Consider the following 26,147-nt stretch of genomic DNA (forward strand, 5'->3'; position numbering starts at 1 on the left):
CCCCACCCTGCCAGGCTGCAGATGTCCAGGTCTCCGCCCACCCCGCGCTGCCCTGCCGAGAGGATTACCATAATCTCCATCCATCCATCCCCTGTCACAGCCCATTCCCGTCTTCATTAGGGGGGCCCAGCCAGCCTGGCGCTTTGTTATTTCAGGGCTGGGATTACTGAGCAGGGCCTCTCCCCTGGCTTTGATAAAGGCCTATCTCTCGCTGGCTGCCTGCAGGGTGGGTAACTGGAAGCTGCGTGGCTGGACTATGTGACGGGCACTGAGCTGTCAATGCGAACCTGGCCTAGATCTGCGTCCTTGGGACCCTTTTCTCTCCGCCTTCCCTTCCCCTTGGTCAGCCCAGACAAGAGTGTGTCCCAGGAGAGGGGAGGGAGGGTACTTTCTTATCGCTCTGCATCTCTTGGCTTTGGAGTCAGGGACCTACTCCTGTCCTCGCTCTGTGTGTGTGTAACCTATTTGTAGTCCCTGGGGGGGTGACTTCTGGAGCACGCCTCACCCTGCCCAGGCCCACGTGAGGGCCTCCATGTGTGGCGGAAGACCCAGAATGAGGGACCCCAGTGATGCTAATGCAGGAAACGGACCCTGCTGGGACGGCATCGATTCCTTTACCGTGGATGGCTCTTTCTGCGACCCTGGTGCTAAGAGACTGCCTTCATGCTGGCGGTGACAGCAATGGGCGCGCTGGCTTTTGACAGAGCCTCGGGACTGAAATTTCTGTGCGGAGGCAGGCAAGTGACTTGCCCAAGGTCACCCCGGAAACTAGTGGCAGGGCTGGGATTAGAACCCACATCGCCTGGGCAGTCCCTTAACCACAAGTCCATCCTTCCTCTCGTGGTACAGCCGGCAGGTCCCCACCCTGAGTCCTGCGGCGGGCCCAGTGACTTGTGGCAGGTCCCTTCGAAGGGCGCCCAGTCTCGACGTCAGGACAGCGGGATCGGCCGGAGGGGGAGGATGGGAAGCATTTACCTGTAGTTCTCCCCTCCCCCCGATTTGGGTTGATTTGTGCAGACTAGTTCGTGTCCCATCTCTCTGGATGAAGCGGGTTATAAGCTGCTGCCTGTCACCCTGGCTTCTGAGTGCCTGAGCTCAGGGGTGTGTGAAATCCCCCCCCTCTCCCGCCCCCAATTTCCTGTGCAAAGGGGCTGCGGCTACAAACCCAATTGCCCAGCCCGACATCTAAGGCTGCCTAAGCAAACAGAGGGCTCTGTGTGCGCTTCCCCCAGCTGGGAACTGCAGCAGCCCTGCCCTGTGTGTCGCTGGGGCTGTTCAGGGCGCTCGCCCCTCCCTATTTCCTGGCCTTTAAACAACAACAAGAAAACAGGGGGATTGTTTGTCTGTAGCGCCTGTGGGGTTGGTGTTTTTTTAATCCTCCTTCCCCTGCAGCTTTAATGCCGGGAGCTGCGGACAGCTGGACGCTGCCGGGGAGGCCGGAGACCAGGAGAACCAGCACCAGGAGGGAAGCCCTCTGGGACGAACCCTGAGCTTCTTCATGAAGATGACGGGCAAGTCGAAGGTAAGAGGGACCGTTCGGTTTGTGACCCGGCTGGGGATTGGCAGGGGGGAGCCCGGGGCCTCCTGGTTGGAGCTTGGGATCAGGAACTCCTGGGTTCTTTTCCCAGCTTTGGATGGGGAGTGTTGTTTTGTGGTTGGCACATGTGAGTGGATGTCAGGACTCCTGGGTTCTCTTCCCAGCTGTGGGAAGGAAGTGTTGTCTAAGGGTGAGAGCGTTTGAGCAGGTGACAGGACTCCTGGGTTCTCTTCCGAGCTCTGGCTGGGGACTGGGGTCTCCTGGTTAGAGCATGTGAGAGGGTGATAGGACTCCTGGGTTCTCTTCCCAGCTGTGGGAAGGAAATGTTGTCTAAGGGTGAGAGCATTTGAGCAGGTGACAGGACTCCTGGGTTCTCTTCCCAGCTCTGGGAGGGAAGTGTTGTCTAAAGGTTAGAGCGGGGTGGGGGACGCCCATGCCTGCTGGTGCTGGGACCCCATCAGCTAAGGATGACGGTGGGACCTGTAGGAGACCTCTCCTCCCAGGGTGCCTGGCAACTCAGTAAGTGGCATTCTCTGTGAGATGTTGGCTCATCACCCCGGTGCTTTTGATCCAGGCTGGATTTGAATCCGTGACCTAGTGGTGACGGATTCCCTGTGATCCATCCGCTGCCCTGGAAGGAAGCTCCATTGGGATGTAACCCACCTTCCTGCTCTGCGGTACCCTGGAATTCCCCTGCATTGGGCTGTCTGCTCAGCCTCTTGGTTCCTCAAAACCGGGTGTATCTGCAAAGCAGCTGCCTCGTGGTCGAGGAGGTGAAAACCTTTTCCTGCCTCATGAAGGAACGGGTAAGCAGTGCAGCAGGAAGTGTTGGTTTCTCTAGCAAGCGCATGCTCCGCTCCGCTTTGCCCACCCCGGCTTTCGTTAATCAGGTCCAGGTCCTGGAGCATGTGTTTCAGAGAGTCTCCTGCCGCTGCCTTCCAGTAGATAGGCACAGGCAACAGATCCTCCCATCAGCCATTAGTGAGTACTCTGAGCTCAGGACTCCTGGGTCCTACCCCAGACGCCTTGAGTGACCTTGGCCTAGTGAGGGTCCTGCTCTGTCCTGCCTCAGTGTCCTGTTCCAGGGGGATGTTATTTACCCACCTTTGTAAAATGCTTTAGAGAGCCACACGTGACTAGCCCTATGTGAGTGACAAGAGCCATTATTTAGGATTGTCTGGCAGCCCCCAGGAAGCAGCTAGTTGTCCCCTCTGACTTGAGCTAATGGGGAATCGCTGTCAGCAATACAGGGCTCATGACACATAGCTGGGCAGTGCCGATTCCCTCCACTGGAGGGCAGTGGTGCCACACGCACGCTCACCCATTCAGCCCACTGCAGATTTTCACGCTGGCTTGTCTCGCCCTTCCTCTCCAGGGCCAGGCAAACAACAGGAAACGTTGCTTTTCTCTCGATAGCATCTGCAGGGTGCAGCCTCGCTCTTCCTGAGGAGCGTGGATTAGGCAGCTGGGTTAAACTCTGAATCTGAGTCTAAACCCCTCTTAGGCTCTTTTGCAGAGCTCTGGCTCTGTAGCCCCCGGGCACAGCCCTTGCAGAACAGGTGCAGCTGTGCACGCTTGCCCAGGTGCATTATAGGTCCCCCCCCGCAGCTTCCTCCAAAGCATCCCTCTAGAGATTGGGGGGTGGGGACCTTGCTGTCCTGATCCCATGCATAGCACAGCTATGGGGCTGAATTCACCAGTGCAGAGCCCAGTAGAAGGGGCTCGAACCTCCCACAATCCTGGAGCTGGTTGGAGTACCCCTGAGGTCCTGCCCCCCCCCGACTACCTTCAGCGAGGGGTGCGCAGCGCTGGAGAGGCTGGTTCTGTTGTACCCTCGGCTGCTGCACCCAGCACACGGACTCCGGCCCTGCTGCTGGCTGGGGGCCCGTGGGATTGAATCCCACCCCCAGACGCTGAGGGGAAGCAGGGTTGTGAACCCTCTGCTCCGGGCGCTGCAGAAACCATTAATCCCAATCCGCCTCCCCAATGTAATCCTCCGTCCTTCCTCTCAGTTCAGGGGCGAGGCGGATGAACAGCCAGCTGTTAACAGCGTTACTAGCCGGCCAGGAGTACAGACTTGCTCATCCCCCCCCCCTTTTGCACGGTTTCAACCGCTGGCAGCTTTCACCTCTTGGCTCCCAAGTGTGGAGGAAGGAGCGGGAGGGCGAGGGAATGCCTCCGCTCTCCTCCAGACGCTGGTCCTGTTTTTCGCTCCATTCAACAGCTGTTTCCAGGTCTGTCTCCCTCTCCCCTCCCCCCCGGGCCTGAGATGATCCAGGCCATCGCTTGATGCTTGAGTCACGGGGCGCCAGGAGGTTGTAGGCATTTAAACTGTCTCCTGTGCGTTTCGCTGTTGCTTATTAATCATGGGAGGGAGGGAGGGAGGTGGGAAATGGAATGAAAACCTCTCTGTGCCCGGAGAGCCCTGTCTGAGAGTGGGGCCCCCTTGGCTGTACAGACAGAGAAAGTCCCGGCCCCAGACAAAGGGTGGGAGGGGAAACAGGGGGGAAGTGAGATGCCAGAGGTCACCCAGCAGGCGAGTGGGAGCATCTTTGATCGGAGGATCTCAAAGCGTCCTACAGACACGATTGAGCTAAGCCTCGCAGTACCGCCTGCCTGCTTTCCAGAGACCGAGCCGAGGGGCTGGAGGGGATTAGCTTGAGGTCACTCTGCAAGCTGGTGGCAGAGACTGCCTGGAGAACCCAGGAGTTCTGGCATCCGCACCTGTGCTAACCAGCTCGTAATACCTCCTGCCTAGCTGTTGCTTGTGTGTGCGGTTAGCTGGAGGCTGGGGGTGCAGAGGAAGCATTAGAGATGATCAAGAGAGAGATTTGAGGCTGGTTAGAAAACCCCAGGGAAGCCATTGTCAGCCGGTTTGGATCCAAAGTGCTTCCTGGAGCCCAAGAAGCGGCTAGAGAACAAGGTTTGAACTGCCCTGCAGTTGCTAGTTTGTTTTGCTTCGAAGGGATCAGACTCGGGACATGGGTCAGGCCCCCCTGGAACGTTGCTTTCGTAAATTTCCTTTTGAGTAGTTACGCGACTGAGCCTCTCATTTCAGGGAAGGAGGTGTCAGTTCCTTAGCCTCTCCCCCTTCCCTCTCCAGGAAGTCTGGGATTGTGGTCGCAGGGCCGTAGTCAGGAACTGGCTGTTTCTGTCCGACTTTAAAGTGATCTCCAGCCGGACGGGGGAAAATATTCTGCTTAGACGTTGTTTGCCAAACCGGCAGGACACACAGGGCTTCATGTAACAATTGCATCAGGCAAAACAGGGATGTGCTTAAACTGGGAGCCCGAACTCTTCTCTTCCCCACTGGCCCTTCACCCCCAAATACTAAACCACTGGCCTTTAGAACCGACATCAACACAGGGATCTTCATGAAAAAGCTCAATAATGCTTTGTACTTCGAGGCTTTCATCCAGGGATCTCAAAGCACTTTCCAAAGCAAGATAGAGCTAATCGCTGCTTTATATATGGGGAAACTGAGGCACGAGGAGAGGCAGTGACTTGCCCGAGGTCACCCAGCAGGCCAGGGTCAAAGCCTGGACTAAAACCCGGCTCTCCTAATTGCTGGCCCAGTGTTCCAGCCACTAGACTATGCAGCCTCGTGTTTTGAAAGGGACTGGGTAATTTTATGGCCCGTAACTGTGCCTCTGTTAGGGGCTGAACCTTCGATCCTGACATGGGGGAGATATGGAAATCCCAGTCCAAACTGCCCCAATGTCTGGAGAATTCGACTCCGACTCACCCTAAAGAAAGATTGAAGCTGTGAATTTGGACCTGAACCGCTATGGGGATCTGAGGTCCCCCGTTCAGGTCTCCATTTCTGACATTAGCGCTCTTTGCTTGAGCCCCTGCCTGTGATCTGTGTTCCAGGAAATCCTGACCCTATGCAACAGCTAAAGAGGAGGAGACAATAAAAACTGCTCTCAGATGGCTGGGAAAAGGGGGGAATATCCTCAAACTTCCCAGCAGGACGAAATCCCGGGCCATGAATTGCAGCACTGTGGGGAGATGCTGCTAGGTTCCTAGTTGTGCAGCTAGTGGGATTGTTGGCAAGTGACACACACATGTGCAGAGTAATTGACCCTAATGGCCTGAGCACAGGCCTGGGGCCCAAGAACTCCTGAGGTCAGACCCTGGCTTTAACATTGATTCCCTCATGTCCTTTGATCTCCAAGCCTCTGCTTTCCCGTCTGTAAAATGGGGGCACGGGGTGACCACACTGCCCCAGCTCCCAAGCGGCAGTGGGATTGCAAAGCCCCGTACAACTGCCCAGTACCCTACTTTGCAACATGGAAAGAGACTAGGGGCCCGAGTGAAATCCTGAGGTGGCGAGCCACGGAGGAGATCGCCTGGTGTATGGGGAGCTCTCCACTGTCGCGAGGCCAAAGCGGGAGGTGGGAGGAGAGGTGCTGGAAGCCTTCTTGCCCTCGCGTTCCCACCCCGTCGCCTCCTGGCTCCCACCTTCGCATTACCTCCTGGGCCCTGGGGTGCTGCCAGCTTCCCAGGTGGCGAATAAATGCGGCCCGGCTGTCACATGCCCAGAACTCTGCTCCCGCGGGGTATTTTTGTCTCTCCCAGCGCTGCACTCCAGCAATAAGTTTCAACGGGGCCGCCCGCCTGCGGGTTTGAATCGCCTTCAAAGTGGCACGGAGCGGCCGTCTCTCTGCTCCACGACCCAGCGGCTAATTGAACCCAGCTGCTCGGCGTTTCTGGGATGGGAGAAGGGCCCTGGCTGAGCGATCCGGTTGGGCCTCTCCAGTGCTGGCCCTGGTGCAGCAGGACACGTGTTGTAATGCAGTCGGCCATTCTGGAGCGAGGGGATTTGCTATAGCGGTGTGTCACCTGGCTTTCTCGCTTCTTAGCTGCCCAGGTTAATCAGCCGGGAGCTAGCTTCCTCGATAAGCACCAGAAAGAGCCGTTTCTACCACGCTACGCTGCATGGATTTCCCCAAATCCTCCTCCAACAGGCAGCCCGTGAAATAGGCTCTGTGTTCTGGGGTGTGCAGGGGGTGATTCTCTAGGAGGGCTCTCTCCATGAACTGAGCTGCGAGTGTTGCTGCTTCAGCCAGTGTCGTGTGGAGGAGAGGTGGAACAGAACCTATTTCTGGTTCTTTACAGTCCTTTGGCACTGTTTTGCCCGAGTTTTAACCCTGACGTCCTTGCCACTGTCCCTTGTGGGCGCTCAGATTTTGCGTCCTTCAATTCCCCATGCAGTTTCAATAGAGTACGGGACTCTTCTTTACCTTGTGCCCTAAATGGTTCTGCCGAGTTGCTGTGTATCCATTCAGTAGCAGCAGTGCTCCTCCCCAGAGATGGCTGCATTTCCGGGCAGAGTTAGCGAGCCTTGTGCAGCGTTGCTGTGAGCTACTAAACAGCTGCTGCGTTCCGCCGCAGAGGTGGTTGCATTTCTGTGATGAGTGAGCAATCCCTGTGCAGTAGTACTGTGAGCTACTGTACAGCTGATGTGTTCCAGCCCACAGGTGGCTGCATTTCCATGCTGGGTGGGTGAGTTGCTGTGTAGCATTGGGGGGAGGGATAGCTCAGTGGTTTGAGCATTGGCCTGCTAAATCCAGGGTTGTGAGTTCAGTCCTTGAGGGGGCCACTTTGGGATCTGGGGCAAAAATCAGTACTTGGTCCTGCTAGAGGAGGCTGGACTCAATGACCTTTCAGGGTCCCTTCCAGTTCTAGGAAATAGGATATCTTCATTAAATTATTTATTGCTGTGAGCTACTACAGAGCTACGTTCTGCCACCCTGGAGGTGGCCGCATTTGCATGCTAGCTGAGTGATCCCTGCACACTGTTGCTGTGAGCTACTAAACAGTAGTCATGTTCCACCCCAGAAGCAGCTGTCCTCTAGCGGTGGGCAAAGCAAACGCAGCAGGCAGTTTGTGTGTCAGTTTGCAAAAGGTTTGGAAGCGCTCCTCCACCCAAACACTGCTCCACTGTCCCCTTGTCTTCAACCCCTGCTATATTTAGACGTGACTCATGTTCTAAAATCAGAATAGTGTGTGTGTTTTAAAAATAAACCCGCCAAGCTACACATGAGCATTACATAGAATTCGGTGCTGGCCTGGTTTGAATATTTCACTGGCTAATGAAAACAAAGAAAAACACCGTCCCGGCAGTTAGGACGCTGTTTTAATGGCTGGGGCGGGGCCAGGGCAGAACTTCCTGGGAAGCGATTGATCACATGCGACGGCAGCTCCCACGGCAGTTCAAAAATCCTCTTTTATGACCCGATCTGATGCGCATTGAGTGCTTCCATTGACAGTAGGGCACTTTGGATCCGGCTGTTAAGAAGCAGGTGAAACCTGCCCTCTCCTTTATTTAAAGAGACAGGATCCCAGCCCAAGGGATGCAGGGAATCTGCAGGTCAGCCTGTTTTAGGGCCTGATCCTGCAAGGTCCTGATGCCTGGCTTGGATGGGAGGCTGTGGGGAGGGGTCTCCTCAAAGACTGGTTCAGCTGTGTAAGTTAATTTTATAGGAACTGCTCTGTGCGGCAGAGGGAGAGGGTTGCCAGTTTTGGTTGGACATATTCCTGGTGCTTTCATCCCATGACATAATCTTTAATTAAATATTCATCTTTAATTCCTGGAGACTCCCGGCCAATCCTGGAGGGTTGGCAACCCTAAATGAAACCTTAATCTGTCACAGTCTAAGATGGTGAGTGACAAAGACTGACAAGGATGGGGCAGGGATGGGGGTTAAACCCCAGATCCAGCCGCCTCCATGTACCCAGCTTGGATCCAGATCAGAATTTCTTAACCGATCTTCTGTCCCGCTCATGGGCCAAACCGAGTCCCTGGGTAGGAACAGAGCGAAAGCGGGTCCAAACTTTGCACCTGGGATCCGTAGCAAGAGTAAAATGAAATCAATAGGACCAAAAGCTGTGACCACTGTGGAATTTATATATGTAAATCATGTGATTTTTATTTCTAGCTATACACACATATCACATGCATGTGATTATAGAGAGTGTGTATATGGATCAGGAGGGAGGGATAGATCAGTGGTTTGAGCATTGGCCTGCTAAACCCGGGGTTATGAGTTCAATCCTTGAGGGGGCCATTTAGGGGTCTGCAGCAAAAATCTGTCTGGGGATTGGTCCCCCTTTGAACAGGGGGTTGGACTAGATGACTTCCTGTGGTTCTCTTCCAACCCTGATATGCTATGGGAAAAAAATATATATTTCTCTCCACCCATTTTTACCTGATGGGCAGAAGGTTGAAAGCAAGCACCATATGCAACAGATGCTAATTGTGCTCTTTAATGCCTTACTGGAAGGGGGTCAGATAGCAGGGTGATGGGCATGGGATAGGATAGGAATTTTTGTCAATAAACACTGCTCAGCATTTCTGACACAGGTAATTTACGAGGGATGGAACCGAGCGATGGGGTTGAAACTTCCCCAGGGTCTGGAAGGTACATAGGGGGTGTGTGTGTGAGATGGAACATTTTGAGTTCAGCCTCACCTCTGTAACTGAAAACACTGAGCATGACACATCATCAGGTGGGGGTGTAGCTGAGGGCAAACGTAGGTCTGTAATGAGAGGTGATGGGGTAGGAAAGTCCCTGCTGAAGAGAGACAGTGATGTTATAATGGGGGTGGGAGTGGAATGTTTTGAACAGCTGAGAGGGATCCCTACCTGTACACAGAAACTCTTAGTGATTGAGAGGTTCCAGCAGACTGAAGGAAGCTCATTGGTTGGAAGGAGGAAGCATCAGACACAGTTTGGGTTAGTTTATGCAGACGGGGGTGGGTGTTACAGGATCCGGGGTTATTTGCATAGGTGCTGGAATTAGGGGGGCTGCTGCACCCCCTGGCTTGAAGTGGTTTCCTTCATATACAGGGTTCACAGTTTGGTTCGATGGCTCTCAGCACTGCCACTATAAAAATTGTTCCAGCACCCCTGGTTATGTGGTATCTACTGTTGAAAAGTAGGTAGCAAATCTCCATTGTGGGGGAAAATCTGCATAATTTCAACATGAAACTGTTGAGCGGAGACGTGGAGGAGGATCTGAAAGAGAGGGGTGTGTGTCTGGGGGAGGTCTGGCAAGGAAGCACTATAATAATACCTTGCCTTCTTCTAGCAGGATCTCCAAGCAAACACAAATGCAGCCACGCACCACCCTGGGGGAGGGAGGAGGTGGTGGTGTCCCCATTATACAGATGGAAAAACTGAGGCACAGTGGGTGGACATGTCTCAGACACCACGTCACATGGTGAGAGGTGCCAGTGAAATACATAGAATGAACAGGGAATTAGTATCGGAGCCAGGAGTCCAGATTTCCAGGTCCCTCCCACAGCTCTAACCACTAGATGATACTCCCTTGCTCACTGGAGGGTTGTAGGGAATCTGCATGTGACCCTGTTTTAAGGCATGATCTAGGAAGATGCCGATCACTGGCTTCAATGGGAATTTGAGTCCTCCCAGGAGGGAAGCTTGTGGGGAAGAGACTCCTCAAAGATTGATGAAGTCAGAGCTGGGGATAAAACCCAGCACTCCTGGCTCCCCAGCATCTGCATTAACCACTAGACCACGCTCCCTCCCAGAGCTGGGGCTAGAACTGCAGACTCCTGATGTCCAGCTCCCTGGTGTAACTACTGGACTCACAGATTCTGTTCCTGGCTCTGCCACTAACTTACTGTGCAACCTTAAGCAAGTCACTTCACTTCTTTCTGTGCCTCAGCTTCCCCCATCTATATAATGGGTATATTGAAGCCATCGGGAATGGGGGAGCTAGCTATGGTGATGGCGGCGACTTTAATTCTTAAGATTTTGTTTTCTCTGTACTGCATCTAGAGAGCTGCTGTCTGTCATGTATCATGTGTCTGAAGGCAGAGCTCCTGTTGTGACAGGCAGAGTTTTGTAGCATGTTACAGAGGAGCTATACACACTGTGCTCTTCCCCGTGGAGACTTTACTTTGGTTCTTTATTGTTCCGATTTTCCAGCATCTGAAACAAACCGTTCAAACGGTAGTATAGTTTTCCTGTTGGCATATAGAAACCGTAAGAGCTGGGTTGGTTGGGGTGATTGCTTAGGCATTGTGCTTGGCTAGGTGAGCAAACATCACCCCAGTTTTCCTCGCTGTAACAGGGGAGTAATGACTGATCTCTTCCTGTGTGAAATGTTCCCACGCTGCAGGGAACTGGCTGATCACATGCAGCTGCTGGGTTCCGGTCCTTGTTCAGAGGGGAGCGGGGAGATCAAGTGGAGAACAAAGGAAGCAGGGTGACTAAACTGAGAAGGACAAAACCTCGCTGCACTTGAATTGAAGCTAATCAATGACTGTAGCAGTCACAGTGGTGTAGTATGAGTGGGACAGACAGGTGGGGAATGCCCATGAGATAAGATGTGAGCTACTACCAGGAAATAGATTGAGAGGCCCTGATCCAGAGTTTGACCTGCTCAAACCACCTGGGGTGATGGATGAGGAAACGGAGGGACAGAAAGGTGAAGTGACTTGCAGAAGGTCACGCAGTGAGCCACTCGCAGAGCTGGGAATAGAACCTGTGGCTCTCGCTTGCCAGGGCTTGATACACACCAGGTACGAAACTTCATTGGAATCACAGCTTTAGTTCATCACCAGGGCAACTCCCATGGGAACATGGGCCTCCTTGCAGATCACGTGCTGCCTGGATCGGTCTCTGGCTAGCCCTTCAGGTGGGCTGGCTGGCTATGCAGTTGATGTTGTCACTGGCGATCTTATTGGGCCACTCTGACGCTTTTGGTACCCATGTGCCAGCCAGCTAGCAGCCTTCCTTGGTCAAAGCGCTTCAGAACGTGTTGGTCTTCCATCCTAATAATGCGTCCGTGCCGAGAGAGCTGCTGAGGGCGGCCATTAGCGGGTTTGGCTTCAAATATCCTCCAGGCTGATTTTTGGCCTGGAGAATTGCAAACCTCAATCCGCTGCTCTCCAGCCTTCCTCAGCGCTCACGTTCCGCGGCCGGGCACTGGCGTTGGTGTTAAACTGTTGCAACTTTGTGCCCGGAGCGTGCCCTGTTCCTTGGGGGTAACCACTCACCCGTACGGCCTCACGGACCATTCCTAGTATTTAAACAATCCCCTCAGTTGCTACGGGAACCAGGTTGGTAACGTTCCATATCCTGCGCCTTTTGTTAAAACGCAACTTGAGAACAACACCCACACAGGCCAGCCCCCGCCAACGGTGGCAGAAACTGCTCCCGAATTCCACGCACCACCTGCTTTACCCCTCGCCTCCCCCGCGCCTGGTAATATATTCCCTCCGCACCTACAACGGTCCATTAATGGCTATTAGCCAGGATGGGTAAGGAATGGTGTCCCTAGCCTCTGTTTGTCAGAGGGTGGAGATGGATGGCAGGAGAGAGATCACTTGATCATTGCCTGTTAGGTTCACTCCCTCTGGGGCACCTGGCATTGGCCACTGTAGACAGGATACTGGGCTAGATGGACCTTTGGTCTGACCTGGTATGGCCGTTCTTATGTTCTAATTGTTCTCCTTAACCTCTGAGGACAGGACTGGAAGCAATGGGCTTAAACTGCAGCAAGGGAGGTTTAAGTTGGACATTAGGAAAATTTTTCTAACGATCAGGGTGGTTAAGCACTGGAATAAATTGCCTAGGGAGGTTGTGGAATCTCCATCATTGGGGATTTTTAAGAGCAGGTTAGACAAACACCCGTCAGGGATGATCTAGCTAATACTTAGTCCTGCCGTGAGTGCAGGGGACCAGACTAGCTGACCTCTCGAGGTCCCTTCCAGTCCTACGAGTCTATGAGCTATTCAAAGAAGGACCAGTAAGTAGAGCACCGGCTGCCCAGTCCTGCTGCCTGGTGCAGAGGAATGAAGACGCCTGATCCAGAGGCCCATGTATGGCCATCCTCGGAGGAGGTGGGTGAGTCAGTGGAATGTCTCATGTGGGCCCGGCAGCCCCTCGCTGGGTTTGAATCCAGCTAAAAAGATGCCGAGGACGGATTTCCTAATGAGTTGGCAGCTCACTGCACGGACAAGCCCTGTCTCCCTGGGGGTACAGCAGCAAACAGGGGCGTGGGTAGCATTGATCGGGTTTATTACAGCAGCGCCGAGAGACCAGAGCCCCGTTGCGCTAGGTGCGGTACAAATACAGGGTAGGAGACGGTTCCCGCCCTGGAGAGCGCACGGTCCGACAGACAAGACAGACCCAGGCTGGGGATAGAACCCTCCCATAGGGGGCAGGAGGGGGGAAGCTGGTCCTGACTCAAGGAAAGAGAATCCCCTTTCTCAGCTGCCACCCCTTCCTTTCACAGGACGCTGCTTAGCTTGGGGGATCTGGTAGCATCACACGCCGGGGAGCCACAGCATTACTGGTCTATGGGGGGTGGGTTCCTAGCTTCCTCAGGCCTGGGGGGTTTGTTGCTGGTGCTCGGCAGACACCCCCCTCCCCCAGGATCTAATCAAATCCCAGCCACTCTCCACCTTACACACAGTGCTGATTCTTTTTATGAGGGAGAACTAGGATGCAGCATGGTATTGGTACCAAGCAATGCCAACGGGCTCTCGTCTGTGCCGTGGAGGGGAGCTTGGGGGTGCCAGCCAAGCCCAGAAAGCACTTGTGAAGAGGACGAACTCGCGGCTCTGCTGGCTTGGGGCCTGGATTCTGCCATTTAAGCCTGGTCTTCCCCTCCCTTCCCCAGGGAGCTGCTGTTCATAACCCTCTTCGCCAGGGCTCTAGCCTCCGAAAAGGAAACTAACCTAGGCAGACCCCCCACAGCCACTTCCCCTTCTCCCCATAAGGGGCCACTTCCTGGCACATGACCTCCCATCAGCTCCGCTGCAGGGGCTTTCCACTGACGGCAGATCTTACCGGACACCGGTCTCCTCCAGGGCCTCTGGAATAACAAGCCACCCGTCCATGTGTTAATCTGACGCGCCGGGAGTTTCTCTGCAGGGTGCGGGCACCGGCTTTTCTGCTGTTGATTCTCCCTTGAACTATTATTAGAGGTATGACGGCAGCACTTGGAGCTCCTGCCCGAGATCACGGCCCCGGCGTGCTAGGCGCTGGACGTACACATAGCGAGAGATCCTGTTCCAAAGAGTTTAAATAGACTGGACAGAGTGTGAGGGGAAACTGAGGCTCGTGGGCAGTGGCACAGCCAGGACTAGACCGGCTGTCTCCTGCGTCACAGTTCAGTGTTCTGACCACTAGCCCACACTACCTTCCCTCATTAGCTGGGGCCACCTATGGATGTGGGAATGACAACAGGTTACTAGGGGCTCCTAAGGAAACCATTCCCCCCTCCTTTAGCTCTGACCAGGAGACCACACTCCCGAAGAAAATCAAACACGGTGGTAGGACCCTCTAACTTTCCAGCCATGCCATGGCAATCAGACTAGGAACTATGCTTTAATTATGGAAATTAATTATAACCTCTGTGAAGTAGGGACAGTGGTTTTGTTCGGTGTTTGTCCAGGTGGCCTGGGCCATGACATGGGCTCCCAGTTGTTAGCACACTACACCTCATAACAATCATAAGAATGCTGCAGTACTTTGTTTGAATGGTTTAATGGAGATTAGGGAACGACCCAAGCAAGAAAGAACAAACGTCAAGTCTCTCTGATTGAGAGCACGGCGTGCGCAACTCCCTAACATGCTGCCTCCCGCTGCTGCCGCTGACCCTGCGGAGACAGCCTTCAATATTTAAAGGCTCAGAACAAAGAGGTAGCAATTACCCAGCTCTGCACGCCGCAGAGGAGGCTAAATGGGTCTTTTTTCCATCTCAGGGTCCTCCCCTTATGAAAGACAGCCCGGCAAGGTGGAGTCCTGAGAGGCTGCTTGGTAAACATAAGGATGGATTGTTTATAGGAAGCCCAGGGACTGGTTTAACCCTTGTCTCCCCTGTGCGCTGACTTAGGAGCAGAGGCAGTGTCACCCGCCCGGGGAAAAGGTGCTGCAGATCTCACAGAGCAAATTTCTGTCCTCCACACACTCCTGCAAGGAACAGCAGCAGTTCCGCCTCCCTGGTCCGGGGGCTGTTCTCGGCTCATTAGTGCAAAGTGGGCTGGGGAGAGTGGGAGGTGGGATTGAAACCCCCCCCAGGCTCATTGCAGCTCGGGCGCGAGCAGCCCTGTCCAGCTCCTGCGTCCTCACCGCTGCTGTATGTTGCTGGGCCTTCTGGGGGCCCATCCCCTGGTTCTTTGGGCTGCAGTGAGCGGAGCTGCTCTGTGATTCGTTCCCTGTGAAATGTGGGCGGACTCACCTGTAATGGGTGCAGAGGGAAGCTGTGGGAAGGCATTGGAGGAGCAGCGGCACCTGTGGGGTTTAGCCTGGGTCCACACTGCAGAGCGAAAGTCTCTAACCCCAGCCCCGACTAGCCCAGGATTGGACGCAGCACTAAGCTCAGGTCAGAGGGTTTGGCCGGAGGGGGATTAGGGGCAACAGCTGAGCTAACGCTGAAGCAGAGACACACTCATAGAGGATATTAGATTTTCTAGAGCGGTTGCCCAAATTCGTGCACTTCGCAGCAAACTGGGTCTAACCCATGTCTTGCCACTCCAGAGGAAGTTGTAAACGTGGGATGAGCCTCTGTCCTACAGCTGGCTGCAAAGCGGGTAGCAGTGTTCCTGGCAGGAATGGTGTTTCCCCTTTCAGCTCCGAAGGTAGAGTGCCCACGCTTGGCACACCAGCCGTGTGTCGTCATCCCGGTGCGAGAGAGGGGTGGGCTTTGTTTCTTGGCTAGTGGATTTCATGAAAACGCCCTTGGCAGCGAGCCAGCGCTCCCCCTCCATCCCCCAAAGGGCTCGTTTGGTGCTAGCGTTGGCAGCTGCTGCTAACAAAGCAGTGGGCTGTCTAAAGATGAAGTGGTTAATTAATTGAGAGAGACGGTAGCTCCCAGTTGGGGTTTGGCCTTAGAAATGTCTCCTCCATGTGGGTACCTGGTAAAGATTCAGGAGGCCGCCATCCCAGGTAAAGCTAAGGTGGCTACTTGCTTGTTTCTTTCATGTGCTTTAATAAGTAGTGTATCTTAGAGCCCCTTCTTTATACACCTCTCCTTGGGCCTTGTTCCTTTCCATTTGCCTCATCTCTCTCTGCTCCCACACATAATCTGCGCAAGAGCCTTCTCCTTTGCAGCCCTTTCCACCTCTGATTTCTTTCCCAACTGACTCGCTTGCTGTTGGGTTCTTGATTTCTCTCATGCCTTCTGCTGCTTCTGTTTAACTCTTAACACCATCTGTTAAGAGGCATTTGTTTGGACTTGCTAACAAAGGACACTGCAAATTAAACTCTTCTGTTCTCTGGGAGCTTAGCATAAATAAAATAGCAACTTCAGGGGAGGCTGTGGGTCCTAGTGGTTAGAGCGCTGGAGCGGCTGTCAGGAGCTGGGTTGTACTGCTGGCTCATTCCCCCCTGCCTTTCTTTGCCTCAGTTTCCCTATCTGTAAAATGGGGATAATAATCCTGACCTCTGTTGTAAAGCACTTGGAGATCTACTGATTTATTGTTTGGTTTTTTTAGAAATATACCAGGCCACACAAATGACACAGGCCTTATCTATGCACAGTTTATCTCAATTTAAAAATTATATCTTAATATTTAAATATTCTTATTAGTTACCTCAATTTAAATCCCAGTTACGTATTGGTATCTTAATATAGTGAACCAGGATACACCAAATTAAGCCAAATGCAATCAGATTTAAGTGTCCACATAAGGGGATTTGCACCTGTTTAAATCAGTTTAGCTAAGTCACATGCAACTGTGGCGTATAGCCAAGGTCTAAGGGTTTTGATCTTGCAGGTGCTTGTGTGTCGGTAATTCAATGGGACCCACGACCCTGTGGGAAGTTACTCGTGAGTCTGCAGGATCGGGGTCTAACTCAGCCGGTTGGGTGACCCAAACGCTGCCTAAAGGAAGGACTGGACTGTTTCCATTTCTCGGCGGTGCAGCCCGCGTTACATCTCAGCTTACAGGCAACGGACGTTCTGTTGCTGGGATCTCATTAAGCGATGGTGACAGCCGCTGGGATGGATGGGGGCGGAGGAGTGGGGAGCAGCGCTGGTTCCCATGGCGAAAAGAAGAGGAAACTCGATCTCCTGAGTCCTGTTGACTTGGACGCAGGGCACCTAGCGCTCAGGTGTCCTTGTTCCTCTGGGGCTGCTTTTCCGGTTCAGCAGGTTCTGAGATGGAAGATGCTGTTTCTGGTGACGGTAACCGAATGTCTCATTCAAACCCACTTATTCCTTCCCAGGTCTCCATTGGTCATAGGGGAGATTGCCCATCTCCAGCAGCTTGTATTTCAGACCTCCGCTCCTTTACCCCAAGGTCCCCCAAGTATTGCTTGCATTGAAAAAGGCGCTGTGACGTATCTTATCCCCATTCCAGAGCGAGGCAAACTGAGGCAGGGAGCGGTGTGGTGACACACCCACGCTCCCAGAATGAGGTGGTGACTGAGCTGGGCGTGGGACCCAGGAGTCCTGGGACCCAGCCCCTCTCCTCCTAATCTAATTACTCGACATGCGGCATGGCTAGTCCCTGGGCTGTAGAAGAGATGGGTGAAGCCCAGCCCAAAGGAGGAGCAGCTGGAGAGAGGGGAATTGAGTTGGCCAAAGTCAGCAGTAAGTTCTGATTCCCAGTCCTCTGCTCTAGCCACTAGGCCATGCTGACGCCTGTTAAGTTACACAGGCAACTGCTTTCACTGGACTCCCTTGCACAGCCCCGGAAGCTGGGCTGACCATCCTCCGGCAAAGGGGGCGGGGAGGGTCGGGCCCACTGCGAACGGGCTGGCTGGGTGAAAGCCCAGCGAGGAAAGAAGTGTGTGTGAGACACCGACCGACCTTACGGCGGGGTCTTGCTGCTCCCTTAAATAAAGAGAGGAGAGTAAATCTGTCCTCCAGCACACAGACTGCACAGGACAGGGGGATAACGAGCCTTTTGCTTTTAAAAGTTTCCTTCCGAATCCCTTTCCTTATTCATGGGCCACCATGGGCTAGTGGCTAATGCACCAGGCGGGGGCTAAGGCTCTAGTCCTAGGTCTGCTGCTGGGTGACCGCTGGTAAGTAATGTTGCCACAGTTTCTCCATCTTTAATGTGGGGCTAACGGTACTGCCTTCCTCTGGAAAGCACTTGGAGATCTATGGATGGGGAGATGTTAGCTGTTTGAATGTGTGTAGCTGCTAGAGTTCGACCTGGGTGCTGCCCAGACATGTGTAGAGAGACAGATCCTTCCCCAAGAGTTTCCACTCTGCATAGGAATGGGGAAAAGGAGTCTTTATTAATTCCCCATTTTATAGATGGGGAAACTGAGGCACGGAGTGGGGCCATGACTTGCCCAAGGTCTCTCACCGAGTCAATGGCAGATCTAGGAATAGAACCTAGCTTTCCTGGGGGCCAGGCCAGTGTCCGCCCCACTGTGCCAGGGGGAATAGATACTGAGAGGTACTTGTCCAAGGTGAGACAGCCAGGAGTGGGAGCCGGGGTCTCCCACTGGGCCATGCAGCCCCTTTAAACTTCCAGCTTTACTCCAGCTGCTCCTGTGTGATTTGGGAAATAATCCTTCTCTGTTAACTCGCTAGAGGAAACTCCTATTGGCGTGGCCTCACTGCGGCGGGGAGGGAGAGGGGAAGGTAAATCTTTTATTAGCTCTCTTGCTGGGAAAGTGCCCCCCCTTCCCCTCTCCCCCGTTCTGAACAGAGGCCTGAGTGAGAACGTTGCTGCTCTTGTCTAAACACTAATGTTTTTCTTCTGCGTCCAGCCCGTTGCATTTTCCGGCCCGTCTTGTGGGGCAGAATGAATTTATTTTGTGTTGGAGTTTTGTTTGTATAAAGACTCCGGCCCTGAGGGGCTCTATCTGTATATACACTCCACTCAGTAGCACTTTATAGTTCCTGGCTTGGTAGAGAGTATCTTTATTAGCGGTGGTATGTTTTAGCAGTTACTCATTAAGCCGTGTACCGCTGGCTTTTCCCTTTATGCGCACATGGCCTCGCCTTGGGTTCACTTAGACGCTGGGTAGTGTTGAATGTTACTGTGCCTTTTTAAAAAATTTATTTTAAAAGCACTTTATTGGCTTAAGGTCTAACCTGTCCAATTTCTCTGCCCTGATCTCTTCCGCCCCCCCGACTCCCACATGCATGATGATTGCTTTATTGTGTAGTAGGGAGAAAGAAAAAGCTCCCCTGCAAAATTCCTCTTTGTAGATTTAGAGGCAAGCCAAGGTTCTTCTTGATGCTGGCTGCAGGCGACGAATGTCACTTGTTAGAGCAGGAGTTACTGCGTGTTAGCATTGGGGAGTGGGGGGGGCTGGTTGTAGTGGATCTAACGCTGCCCTGGCATTCAGGAGATCTGGCTTCAAGCCTCTGCCTGCCGAACTCACTGGGCTGAGTGAAATCTGCTGGCCTGTGTTAGATTTTAATTTTAATTTTTTAAAGCCAGAAGGGACCATTGCGATCACCCTTCTGCATAGCCCATGCCACAGAGATTTGCTTGGCAATTCCTGCAGGATCACCGACCAACTGATCCCTTCTGGCCTTTAGAGCTACGAAGCAAGCCGCAGTTCATGGCCCCGATCCTGTGAAACGAACATGTGCGCTGAGTTCCTGGGACTGCTCGCAGGCTCGGAGCGGCAGAGGAGAAGGCGCTCGCGCCACCGGTGGTCTGGTTTTGGGAAGGGGACTGGAAAAGAACCTGGGGCTAGGTGAGATGGAAGAGGGGAAGCAGAGACGGTGGTACGAAGACAGGGGGTTCCAGCCCCCTGGATTTCTATAAATAACGATTTGGGGTAAAGCAAGGCTGCTCTGAAGTTACTGTTTCATCTCTCAGGATGGCTCTAGGGAATGTGTTTCTGTTGCTCGCTGAGGATCTGATCATAAAAGCATTGAAGCCACTGGGAGCCTTTCCACTGATTCCCAGTATGGCCAGCCCCAAGCACTGGTTAAAAAAATCATGAGTGGGGCGTACAAGCAATGAATTTTTTTTTAAAAATTGAGGATTCTTTTTATTTGTCTTCTGGCTTACGATGTGGGGGAGTTTGTCTTTTCCCAAGAAGCCGTGAGGACTAGAAACTTACTATTTTCTTTTAAATCAGAGTTGAGATTCCCCTAGACTCACGTGACTCCAGAAGCTGGGGCTTTAAGAAGAAACATTAATTCTATCACATGGCTTGTGATTAAACTCATGGGCGCTGGCAGCGGGGGATTCTAATGGGCTTTTGGATCAGGCTCTGTATCTCTTAAAATGTACCTGTTTTTCTTTCTTTGAATGTAACACAGAGCTTGACTTCAAATGTACAAACCCACTGGGACTGTGTTTCTCAGAGGCTGCCCCTCTCCCTATTGGTTGGTCACGTGGGCATAGCTATGTCCTGTTACACTGGTGTCAGACCAGTGCAGTTATTCTGGATTTACAGTCATGTAAATCAGCACCATCTGGCCCTGGGTACCCAATTAACTGACTGCACAGGCAAGTACTTAGCCTGGATTTCTGTTGGGGTCTGATCCTTAAGTGGTGGCTACTTCTGCTCGTGTCTTCCCTGAGATTTGCTGTAATGAGTTTAGGCACCTGCCTTTGATTAGTTAATCCTCATTTGGATGAAGGCCAGAGTCTAATCCCTCCAAAATCCTCAACTGACCCTTCTCTGCACCTTTGATCTTTTCCCCAAAACTCTTTCATCTTCGTCTATTAATCTGGATTCTCCCCACTCCTCCTGCAAACAAAGCAAGCCCCACTCCCTTGTATTTCAGATTATATTGTAGGTTTACCAGTAAAATTGCTGTTGAAGTAGATTTAAAGAATCCACCAGCAATCTAATTTCTAAATGAGAAGAGCTCTGTGAAGCTGGAAAGCTTGTCCTTTCCACCTACAGAAGCTGGTCCAATAAAAGACATTACCTCACCTACCTTGTCTCGCTCTAATTTCTAAATGTCCATCTTCAGCTACACTTGTACTAATAACGCTTGGTATTTATCTGTCTTTCAAAAGGAGCTTTTTTCTAGTGGTGAGATTTGCCATCAGGACACCTGAGTTCTATTTCTGGCTCAGCGACGGGCACTCTGTGTGAAAGATGTCAAATTATTTAACTGCTCTGTTCCTCAGTTTCCCCACACGTGAAATGGAGTTGCTAAAACTTTCTCACCTTTGTAATCATTTGATGAAAGGTGGCACCTAGTATTGTGTGGATATCAAAGCACTTTATAAATTGTAGTTAATCTTCATGACAGCCCAGGTTAGGTAGATAACATGTTATCCCATTCTTAAAGAATGGGGAAACTGAGGCAGAATGAAGTGATTATAGTCATGTGATAAATTAGTTGCCGCGTCCGAAATAGAATGGAGAAGGCCCAATGGCCAGTCATTTATCCTGCCATCCCAGAGTTGGGAAGAGAACCCAGGAGTCCTGGCTCCTCATCCATCCATAACTGGAATTGCTAGACTGCCCTCTGTTTGATAGAACTTATGTTTCTGTCTGCTCATTTCTAACCTTTAAAAAGATTTCCACCTCAACCCCCCCCCCCCGTGCAATGCGCTCTGAGATCTGTAGGGAAACAAGTGAGATTTTCTAGAGCGGTTGCCCAAATTCTTGCACTTTGCAGCAAACTGGGAAACGAGTCGTTGTCTTTCGCTGTTCCTTAAAGAGACGTTAACAGCCCTTCCATAATTATTAATGTGAAGTATCAGCCTCGTCTTAATATTCACTTTGCTACAAACCGGCTCTGCAGATTTTACACATGAATGATGCAAAACTGGAACGAATCCAGTGCCTTTGTCTTCCCCCCGCCCCAAGAGCTCAGCTCTCGTTCTCTATCCATGGCAGAGAGCCGCTTTGCTGATTCCTAAAGCGCTCCCTTATTTCCCCTCCTTTTGCTTGCAAGCAATGAGTAACCATTCTGAGAAAAACTTCTGCCTCTGGCTTTTGTCATGCTTTTTAACGATCTTTTAGCTTCCTGCTTACGCAGAATTAGCATAAGCAATTAATCAGAAGCCGTATTAACTAGTGCTAGCCACCCTTGGGCTGCCAAACTGGGGGTAGTGTTTCCTAAGGGTTAGAGCAAAGGTGGTCTGGGAGTCGGGACTCCTGGGTTCTATTCTTAGCTGTGCCATTGACTCGGTTTGCGAGCTAGGGCAAGGACGGTATCGTCTGAGCCTTGTCTTCCCTAGAAATGAGGTTGGGTTAGAACATGACTGTGAAGAACATAAGAAAGGCCGTACCAGTGAGACCAAAGGTCCATCTAGCCCAGTATCCTGTCTACCGACACTGGCCAATGCCAGGTGCCCCTGAGGGAGTGAACCTAACAGGCAATGATCAAGTGATCTCTCTCCTGCCATCCATCTCCACCCTCTGACAAACAGAGGCTAGGGACACCATTCCTTACCCATCCTGGCTAATAGCCATTAATGGACTTAACCACCATGAATTTATCCAGTTCTCTTTTAAACTCTGTTATAGTCCTAGCCTTCACAACCTCCTCAGGCAAGGAGTTCCACAAGTTGACTGTGCGCTGCGTGAAGAACTTCCTTGTATTTGTTTTAAACCTGCTGCCTATTAATTTCATTTGATGACCCCTAGTTCTTGTATTATGGGAATAAGTAAATAACTTTTCCTTATCCACTTTCTCCACATCACTCATGATTTTATAGACCTCTATCATATCCCCCCTTAGTCTCCTCTTTTCCAAGCTGAAAAGTCCTAGCCTCTTTAATCTCTCCTCATATGGGACCCGTTCCAAACCCTTAATCATTTTAGTTGCCCTTTTCTGAACCTTTAAGTTAGCTTAACCTGACTCTGCTTGTCTCTGCTGTTAGTGTAGCTAATGTCTCACCTCGATAGTTGATTGCGGGTCATCCTGTTTTGATCAGGGTACCCACAACCAACTGACCTGATGTTAAACATGATGTTCTCAGTCTATGCAGAGTCAAGTTGCCTAGCACGACTTGTCTGGGGCCACGTTCTCGGAGTTAATTTTGTCGCAGAAGTAACCCCGATGTGCCTCAGATGCTCGCTAGCTTGTGTTGGGAGGCTCTCCCAAACGGCACGCGATGCGCTTTGATATCAATCATGCATAGTCTAGCTTCCTTGTGTCGCTGACAAACTCCCCATCCTTCTTTCCCACGTTACTGACCTGAAGCATTCAAAAATCCTGCAATTTTTTTTTTTAATTGTGATCTTAAATACAAGGGGCTTTTTTGTCTTTAGGGTCACCTTTTCAAGCTTTTCTCGAGACCTTTAATTATTTATGTTTTAAATGAAAGCCCGGTTTCTCTCTCGACTCCAGGACTTGGGGCTTTAAGAAAATACACCCAATATCACAAAACTCATGGTAAAATGATGCAAAGTTGGCAACACTTAAACATGGCTTCTCTTCAGCTCCCAGCATAACCAGGGCCCTCTCCCTAGTCCTGAGAAAAGTTTGTTTTAGTATTGCTAGCTCTGCAACACAAGATGCTTCTATAGATCCTACAGAAACTGATTTTTTTTGTTGTTTTTTTTTCAAATTTCTCCCCATCAGATTGGTGGATTGAGAAATAATCGTGCTTTTTCTTTTTCCTTTTCATGAAACCCTCTGGGCTGTAACAATTTTGAGAGAACCCATGTGTTGGAGCTACATTATGAGTATCCATTTAATTTTCAAGAGCCGTCTTGCTGAACAAGTGAAGTGCATTCTAGGTGATTGGGCTGGCGCATGGTGTGGTTGGTTTTTTTTGGTCTTCCTGTGAAATATTACGCATTGGCCACTGTCAGATACACCCAACTTGATAAACCAGGGGTCTGATCCATTCCGTCAGTTCCTAGGAGCTGGGCGTGGATGTGGGGAAGTGAAGCAAACTCCTGCGGTGGACTCTTTTTGTGTGTGTGTCTCCATCCCAATTTGGGATATAAATAGAGCCCTACCAAATTCATGGTCCATTTTGGTCAATTTCAGTCAGAGGATTTTAAAAATCATCAATTTTGTGATTTCAGATACTTTAAATCTGAAATTTCATGGTGGTGTAACTGTAGAGGTCCTGACCCAAAAGGATGTGTGTGTGGGGGGGGTTTACAAAGTTATTGTAGGGGCATCATGGTATTGCCACACTCACTTCTGCACCGCTGCCAGCAGCGGCGCTGCCTTCAGAGCTGGGCATCTGGAGGGCGGCGGCTGCAGGCCGGGAGCCCAGCTCTGAAGGCAGAGCCGCTGTCAGCAGCAGTGCAGATGCAAGAATGGCATAGTATGGTATTGTCACCCTTACTTCTGTGCTGTTGTTTTCAGAGCTGAGCCCTCAGCCAGCAACCACTCCTCTCCGGCTGTCCAGCTCTGAAGGCAACAGCGCAGAAGTAAGGGTGGCATGGGATGGTATTGCCACTCTACTTGTGTGCTGCTGCTGGCAGGGCATTGCCTTCAGAGCCGGGCGCCTGGCCTGCAGCTGCTGCTCTCCCAACTCTGAAGGCAGCACAGAAGTAAGGTTGGCAATCCCATGACCTCCCTACAATAACCTTGTGACTCCTCCATGACTCCCTTTTGGGTCGGGACTCCCAGTTTGAGAAACACTGGGCTGTCTCTTGGAATACCACATCTAATAAGCTATCTAGTCTGGGAGCCTGTCTAACATGCCACGCTCCAACCCTGCCTCAGGATAAAGCAGGATCTTAGCAGATATCCCAATTCCGGCACTTTGCTGGACAATCCTCTTCCAAGGTTGTATTCCGTTGGTAAACTGATTTGGGGCTGGTTGGGGGAATCTTGCAAATAACAAAGATGACAGTGACTGGGCTGCTCGAGGAGAAAATGACTTGGGGAATGTTTGACTCTGTACACCGCTCGCCACCTCTGTCCACGCTGCGCTCTCTCAAATCTTGATCAATATGATCTGTTCTTTTCTTCCAAAACAGAGGTCTGCGTGTCTGGCAGGATGTGTGTGCCTCCTCTCCGTTCGTGTTCCAAGTGTAATTATAGCCTTCTCTGGAAGGCCCACTTAGCATCTCTGTAATTCTGGTGGTGGTTACACGATTGCTTATTTTGCAAGAGCAATGCCAAATCTCCTTGGGGCTGGAAAGTTCAGCTCATATTCCTAAGCAGGGCTGGCCAAATTCTTTGGAAGGAATAGTGCTCATGCGTAGATCTAACTACTTCTTAAGGTGATATCGTTTGGGGACCGGATTCCTCCTGTTGCGTTGGGGTAACTGTTCCCATGGTTGGGCCGAGCTGGCAGGCTGAGTCATTTGATAAAGGAGGTGGTTTTTAGGGCTGTGTGTCTGTGCGGTTAAATAAACTCTAAAAGTCACCCTTCTTAAATCTTCCTCCTCGCTGTGGCTGGTGCTTACAATCGGCTTTTATCTTGCCTTTGTGGGATCACAAGATGTAAACGCTCCACAGCAGGACCACCCGGGTTTAATGCTCTTGCAGAATATTTACTCTTTGTTGTGATGTTTAGAGGCAGACGGGAGGATTTTGGCCACCTAAAGGGTGTTGATACGTGTCTCAAACGCATCTTTCCAGGGAAGGGAGCGTACAATAGCGGTTTACTCTGTTAAGATGCATACGGAAGATCATCCACAGATCAGTGCAAAAAGGGCTTGGGAAAAACATGATGGACAAATGGTGGAAAACGGGGCATAATTCATCAGTTTATATTTTTCTAAGAAGCTGATTTCCCTTAGCTAGGGACTGTTAGTTTGTCTAGGGGTCAGTTTAGAGAAAATAAGTTTTGATTGTTTCCTTGTAAAACAAATTCCAGACATCTCGCAGGTAAAAGAAACCACGGTGCGTTAGCTCGGCGGAGACCAGGCATCCCATGAGAGGTTGTTCCCGCTTGAATGCTAGAGCGCAGGCCTGGCTTCCAAAGTTGCGAACCTCAGGCAATCAAAAATCATGTTGGCCCGCCCAGGAGTAATGAGACTGACTTAAAAATCAAAAGGAAAATGAAGAAATGCTGGGGTCCTTTTTATTTTCCTTCTGGTTTTCAAGCTTTTCTTTGCAGCCGTGAAGGCTAGAAATTAGGATAATACGGACTTCCTTTGTAAAGTGCTTTGAGATCTACTGATGAAAAGTATCAGGGGGTAGCTGTGTTAGTCTGTATCTACAAAAACAACAAGGAGTCTGGTGGCACCTTAAAGACTAACAGATTTATTTGGGCATAAGCTTTCGTGGGTAAAAACCTCACTTCTTCAGATGACAAGTGTGATACAATCTCTAGCTAGGTACATAAGAATGGCCATTCTGGGTCAGACCAAATTTCCATCTAGCCCAGTATCCTGTCTGCCGACAGTGGCCATTGCCAGGTGCCCCAGAGGGAATGAACAGACCAGGTGATCATCAAGTGATCCATCCCCTGTCGTCCATTCCCAGCTTCTGGCAAACAGAGGCTAGCGACACCATCCCTGTCCACCTTGGCTAATAGCCACTGATGGACCGATCCTCCATGAATGTATCTAGTTCTTTTTTTGAACCCTGTTATAGTCTTGGCCTTCACAACATCCTCTGGCAAGGAGTTCCACAGGTTGCCTGCGAAAAAAATACTTCCTTTTGTTTGTTTTAAATCAGGTAAACAAAGGTATTTGTTTTTTAAATGACAGTGGAGATTCTCTCACACAGCAGAACTTCAGAGTAACGAACACGTCAGGAATGGAGGTTGGTTGTAATGTGGAACAAAACGTGATGGTTGTTCTTTCAAAAAA

At 51.3% G+C, this 26,147-nt stretch overlaps 1 protein-coding gene across 1 annotated transcript in view; it reads left to right on the forward strand.

Moving 5' to 3' along the window:
* The window catches only part of ARHGEF2 (Rho/Rac guanine nucleotide exchange factor 2), a 124,745-nt gene that overhangs the window by 36,664 nt on the left and 61,934 nt on the right, over nucleotides 1-26,147 (forward strand). Inside the window, exon 6 of the mRNA XM_054010806.1 lies at nucleotides 1,393-1,522. Within this exon, the coding sequence (XP_053866781.1) occupies nucleotides 1,393-1,522 (130 nt within the window). The remainder of the gene's footprint in view (nucleotides 1-1,392; nucleotides 1,523-26,147) is intronic.

This window comes from Malaclemys terrapin, chromosome 21, assembly GCF_027887155.1.
Source record: "Malaclemys terrapin pileata isolate rMalTer1 chromosome 21, rMalTer1.hap1, whole genome shotgun sequence".
In the NCBI taxonomy this organism is placed as follows: Eukaryota; Metazoa; Chordata; order Testudines; family Emydidae; genus Malaclemys; species Malaclemys terrapin.